Raw genomic sequence first — 5,858 nt, 5'->3', positions numbered from 1 at the left:
TTTTGTCAAAATATTTATATTCTTTTGTTTGATATGTATGTCTAACCATAATACGAGAAAAAAGAAATTAGTTTAGTTTGGTGATTAATTAAATTTAGTTAGAGTTAGACAGATTGAATTATAACCCGTTGTTTAATATATTTTGACCTAGTTATCTCAGTTTGAGTAACTTTTTGGCGAAGCAATAACACATTTATTTATTTACTCAAATTATTTTAACCCAGCTAAATTTCATCCAACATTTTTATTGGACATCTCTAATATTTATTTGGTATTTATTTTATGTTTTTCAATTAATTTGAATTCACATTGATTGAATCTCCATTAGTTAGAGGTAAAAGTATTGCTGACCAAACTCTTATTTTTATTGACACGACTCATCTCCAATTAATGATTTTAAAGCTTCATCTATTCTACTGCAATAATAAATACATTAACTAATTGGTGAAATTCTTTTTTATGCTCTATACAATAACTAAATAAAATATTACTCCACTTGGAAGGACCAAGACGAAAACAAAAAATATCAATTAAGAGAAGGTGGTAAAAGTTGCTTTGACATTGGCTACAAGTGCAACCCCACTTGTAATTACTGTTTTTTAAATTTTATTTGTTGTCTTTGACCCTTATTTTATCCAATTTTCCCTTTCATTGATGCAGCTCTTTCTTTCTTTTTCCCAAATTCCTAACTTACAATTTACTCCAGAAAAGGAAATTCCACTTAAATTCCACTAACGCTCTCTTCCCCAATACTCCCCATTTCTTAAATACTTGTCATTTATACTAAGTAGGCATTTGACAATAAAATTTAAAACATATTTATTTTATTTAAAAATTTTAAAGTTAAAAATAGAATTGAAATTGTATTGAACATAGTTTTTTAAAGCTAATATTTACAATTTAAATATACTTTTTAGAAAAATACAAAAGCGAAAAGAAATTTTAAAAAATAAAATTTTATAAAAATGGAATTACTTTTATGAAAATGATTTTTTTTTTTTTTTTGAAAAAAGTAGATTAAAAGTGAAACTAAATAAAGTGAAAAGACCTTTTGAGGTGTTTTCTAAAATCCCCCAAACAACTTCAAATTGTATGAAAGTTGTATTTGAAATTTTCTATGGCCAAATAATAATTTTAAAATAAAATGAATATATATTTCGAATAAATTAATAATATTTATAATCAAATGAGTCCTAAAAATAGATTTCATAATACTTGTTACTTTGGGAAACAAGACATAAATGCTTGTTTGTTTATACTTTTATCCGTAGCTATAAATATAAAAAAATAATAATATTTAAAAGAAAAATATTAAATAAATACAATTTAATTAAATTAATTTTAAATCAATTTTTTTTTTAAGAGACGTATAAATAAAAAGTGTTATTTAGTAATGGAGGGAGTATAGTTTTTTTTATTTTATTTTCCCAAGTAATCACACCGTCATCTTATCCTTTCCTAACATCATCCAAATATGTAGGCAAACTTGTGCATGGATGGAGTGGCGTTTGGACAAAATAACTTGAATGTTTTAGCAAAAATATAAAAATAGTATCTTTTAGATATGTTATTCAAACATAAATCAATTTTTAGGTGGAATGTTGAAATCACTATCGCAACTATCGCTATACATTATCACTTCGAATGTATAATAGTTTTACCTTATCCCCATCAAATGAAAATATGAAATGAAGCAATCAATAGTGAAAACAATCTAATTTGTATCCATGGAAATATAAAAAAAAATAAAAAAAAAATTACACTAACATGTAATTTAAACGTTCTTTACATAAAATTTTCCCGATTATAAATTTACATTTATCTATAAAACCATTATTTATTTTCTTCAAGTCATGAGCCTGAAAAAAATTCTGATAAAAAAGGCTATATGTGGATTCAAATTAATCGAGAATTTTTTTTTTTTTTTTAAAAACCGCATAGAGCAAAAATTACTCAAATTGGAGCGTAATATAATCCACTCTCCTATTACATGTATATCATTTTCTTTTCAACATATTTGTTTAACAACAGTTGACCTAATTTTTCCCACAACCCAAATTTTACGTATCACGCATAGTAATTTATCCAACCATAAATCCTCTTTGTAAAAGACATATATACTCTGTGTTCAGTCAAATTAGCACATCACATATACTGCCATTTCTACAAATCTTGACTCAAACATCTCTCTCTCTATATGGCTATAGAGAGACAAAGCTAGGATTTTTGTTGAAAGTAGAAAAAGAAGAAATGGGTAATTCATTTGGGTGTTCGGCTTCGGGTGAACGGTTGGTATCGGCGGCGAGAGACGGCGATTATGTTGAAGCTAAGATGTTGCTTGATTGTAATCCATGTCTTTCCAAGTACTCTACTTTTGGTGGACTCAATTCTCCTCTTCATTTTGCTGCTGCTAAGGGCCACAACGACGTACTTTCCCCTTTTCTTCTTCCCCTTCTAAATCGCCCCATCTTTTTTTTATTCTTGGCTTTGATTTGTGTTGAACAATTTTTTCAGATTGTTGCATTGTTGCTTGAGAACGGTGCTGATGTCAATTCCAGAAATTACTGTGGCCAGGTACCAGATTTTCTTCTTTATACTTTTCTTGATTTTTTTTTTTCTGTTTAATTTGAGCTGATATTCAGCTAAGGGTGTAGTTAGTTAGTTAATCAGTGATCAGCTACATGAGCTGGATTTTTGACAATTTGGGGCACTTTAAAGTTTGGGTATATCTATGTTGAATCTGATGATTGAGTTTTCCTTTTTTCCTTTTTGAAGACGGCACTGATGCAGGCATGTAGATATGGCCACTGGGAAGTTGTTCAAACCCTTCTTCTCTTTAGATGCAATGTGAGCTACCCTTATCCTTCATTTTGAATTTTTGCATCATGGGTTCTTCGTTTCTGTTATTTTCTTATCCAAACTGCTTTGATCTGGTTTTTCATCAAGCCGAGCATCTATAGGAAACAGCCTCTCTACCTTCTGGGTAGGGGTAAGGTCTGCCTATACTTACCTTCCTGGGTTTACACTGGGTATGTTGTTGTTGTTGTTGTTGTTATTGGGTTTTTTACTTGTTAATTTGGCCACTGGAGCTTGCACAAGCTTTGTGCCTTGTTGTTTGGTTGGAGTTACTGTATTTTTCATGGTTGCCTCGGGATTTTTTTTTTCCTTTTACCTCCATGTCGTTCTTCTAATAGCAGTTGCCCCTTTTGAATCTTGAAACTTTTTTCTCTTTCAGGTTATGAGGGCAGACTATCTTAGTGGAAGAACAGCTCTGCATTTTGCGGCAGTGAATGGACATGTTAGATGCATAAGACTTGTGGTCACTGATTTTGTTCCTAGTGCCCCTCTTGATTCTATAAATGCTCCAACGAATGTCGACGGGGGTGACGGTTCAAATTCAAAAAACAAACATGAGCAAAGGTTGGTGACCAATTCATCTCGATTCATGTTGAATTGTACAAATAGAAAGACAAATATTTATGAAGATTTAGGGGTGCCAATGAAATCAATGATTTGACCTTTGATGTCATTGATCTGAGGGCTAAATGCAAGTCGTAAAAGGCAACAAAGAAGACTGAGGTGGTAGTAGTGTAAAACATATGCTCTAGTAAAAGAAGGGCCCTCAGAAGTTCTTCATTTGTTAGCTCCATGTTTTCTACAACAAATGATAAGAGAATTACTTGGGAAAAATGAGCTGATATATAACCATGCTCATGATTTCTGACATGAAGTTCTTTGACTTTGAAGTTTTGAGTTCTTCTTGGAAAAATTGGACTGTTTTATCTGATAAGCTTCATTTACTTGGCTAATCGCTGTATTTTCTTCATTTCATTGCAGTGCACTGTCAAAATTTGTAAATAAAGCTGCTGATGGTGGTATTACTGCTCTTCATATGGCTGCATTGAATGGGTATTTTGATTGTGTCCAGCTCTTGCTTGATCTTAATGCAAATGTATCAGCTGTGACATTTCACTATGGTTCATCGATGGATCTGATAGGTATGTGTTCAGTTGAGGCATTATTAGATGTTTTTGGAAATTACCTTATTGTTAATTGACATTTTGTTTGAAATAAATCATTCTCTAGGGGCTGGAAGCACTCCTTTGCACTATGCTGCCTGTGGCGGAAATCTAAAATGCTGCCAGGTGATTGATTAACTCGTCTTCCCGCTATTATCTAATAGTTTTGATTACCAGAAGTAAAAGATGTTTACTTCCAATGCCTCCTGGTATTTATTTGGAAACATAGTTTTGATTACCAGAAGTAAAAGATGTTTACTTCCAATGCCTCCTGGTATTTATTTGGTTGTTTCCTGATGCAATTTTCTTTTTTATATCCTTGCTAGTTTCTAAATGAGTATTTACTTTGTGTTACTGCAGATCCTTATTGCAAGAGGTGCCAGTCGATTGACGTTGAACTGCAATGGGTAATATGTTTAGGATTTTCTTCTCAGTTAACTCTTACATCTGTAAATTTCCAGACGTCACTCAACAGATACATGGATTCTTTCAGGTGGGTTCCTCTCGATGTTGCCAGGATGTGGGGCCGTCATTGGCTTGAACCATTACTTGCAGCAAATTCTGATTCAATAATTCCACCCTTTCCATCTTCAAGTTATTTATCATTGCCTCTCTTAAGTGTGCTTAACATCGCAAGGTAAATGGAAATTTCCTTTTTTTGGTCTTGTGTAATCTAGTTTTTGGACTGATAAGGGACGGATAGCCTATAGGGGTGACTGGTAAGGACCCTCCACTTCCAAACATAAGGTTTTGGTTTGAGTTACCAAGTAGCAAATGTGGGAAATGCCCACTATTCAGCTTGTAGATACAGGGGTTTAGGGGAGTGGGGTTTAACGTATTACAGAAAAGCTTATTTCTGAACTAATGGTTTTTTCATCTGCAAAAATTTGGAGGGCCCTTTTTTTTTGGTTAAAATCTGTTGTGGTGCATCAAATTTGTTAAAGATCAAAGTTCGATATCTACAACTTTTTGATTATTAAGTCTTAACTAATAGGGAGGATTTTGTCACGTGATATTTCATTTTGGATTGTATGCTGTTTCTTATGGTGAGCGAGTCGGGTAGTTACTTTCTGAAAAGCAAAATAAATGATGCCATTGATGATGCCTAAACCATCAGATGCAAACATCAATGGGGATGGTTGCTGTAAATGCTACAGATCTGTTTGACAAATGTAACATATGCTAGGGAAACAAAACACAGTGAGGTCCTTTAATAATTGAAGATATGAAAATTATTGCCAAGGATATTCAATATTGTGCATTCATAACTGCAAAAGGGGGTGCTACATGTATCAGTATAGATTTGTAAAAAGCAGTTCACAGTCAGTCTATTCATTGCTGGGTTCAAAATTTTTGAAATCAATGTATATTGTCCTGTGAATTATATCTCGATGATGCACAGCATAAAGGTGTAGTTATGGAAAGAATCATCCTAGTGAAATCCCCTATTCCGTATATTGGAAAAAGGAATGAGCCGTTGGGGTCAGGATTGCTCTCTAATAATGGAGCAGATTGTATACCAACGCTGGACTTTTTCGCTTGCGAAGGCGTAAGGTGGAAAACTTATGACTTATACAACTCACATTTTTTCAAGCTTTATTTTGTTTATTTCACTATACTTTGTCTAACTCCTTTGGTTTTCCCATTGTTGAAGTCATCTTTTGTAACGCCCCAAGAACCTATCCCGAGACGTCACACGGTGCTTAAGGCCACACGTGGCCTCAAGCTAACCCTCTAAGCCTGTCATCACTTTCAGAACTCACTATCACACTAATCATTTTAAAATAGGGAAGAATAATCATATCATGAGCATACTGTGATACGAAGAAATACTGTCCT

At 33.0% G+C, this 5,858-nt stretch overlaps 1 protein-coding gene across 1 annotated transcript in view; it reads left to right on the top strand.

Moving 5' to 3' along the window:
- Window positions 1–1,999: 1,999 nt before the first annotated feature.
- LOC107863320 (E3 ubiquitin-protein ligase XBAT33) overlaps window positions 2,000–5,858 on the top strand; it is a 10,826-nt gene continuing 6,967 nt past the window's right edge. The window contains exons 1-8 of the mRNA XM_016709193.2: window positions 2,000–2,427; window positions 2,515–2,574; window positions 2,776–2,847; window positions 3,236–3,420; window positions 3,838–3,998; window positions 4,087–4,145; window positions 4,380–4,426; window positions 4,513–4,656. Coding sequence (XP_016564679.2) covers window positions 2,251–2,427; window positions 2,515–2,574; window positions 2,776–2,847; window positions 3,236–3,420; window positions 3,838–3,998; window positions 4,087–4,145; window positions 4,380–4,426; window positions 4,513–4,656 — 905 coding nt within the window. The 5' untranslated portion in view covers window positions 2,000–2,250. The remainder of the gene's footprint in view (window positions 2,428–2,514; window positions 2,575–2,775; window positions 2,848–3,235; window positions 3,421–3,837; window positions 3,999–4,086; window positions 4,146–4,379; window positions 4,427–4,512; window positions 4,657–5,858) is intronic.

This window comes from Capsicum annuum, chromosome 3 (genome assembly GCF_002878395.1).
Source record: "Capsicum annuum cultivar UCD-10X-F1 chromosome 3, UCD10Xv1.1, whole genome shotgun sequence".
NCBI lineage: Eukaryota > Viridiplantae > Streptophyta > Magnoliopsida > Solanales > Solanaceae > Capsicum > Capsicum annuum.
Note: the sequence above shows the minus strand (reverse complement) of the source record. Positions and strands in the feature narration are given on the sequence as shown.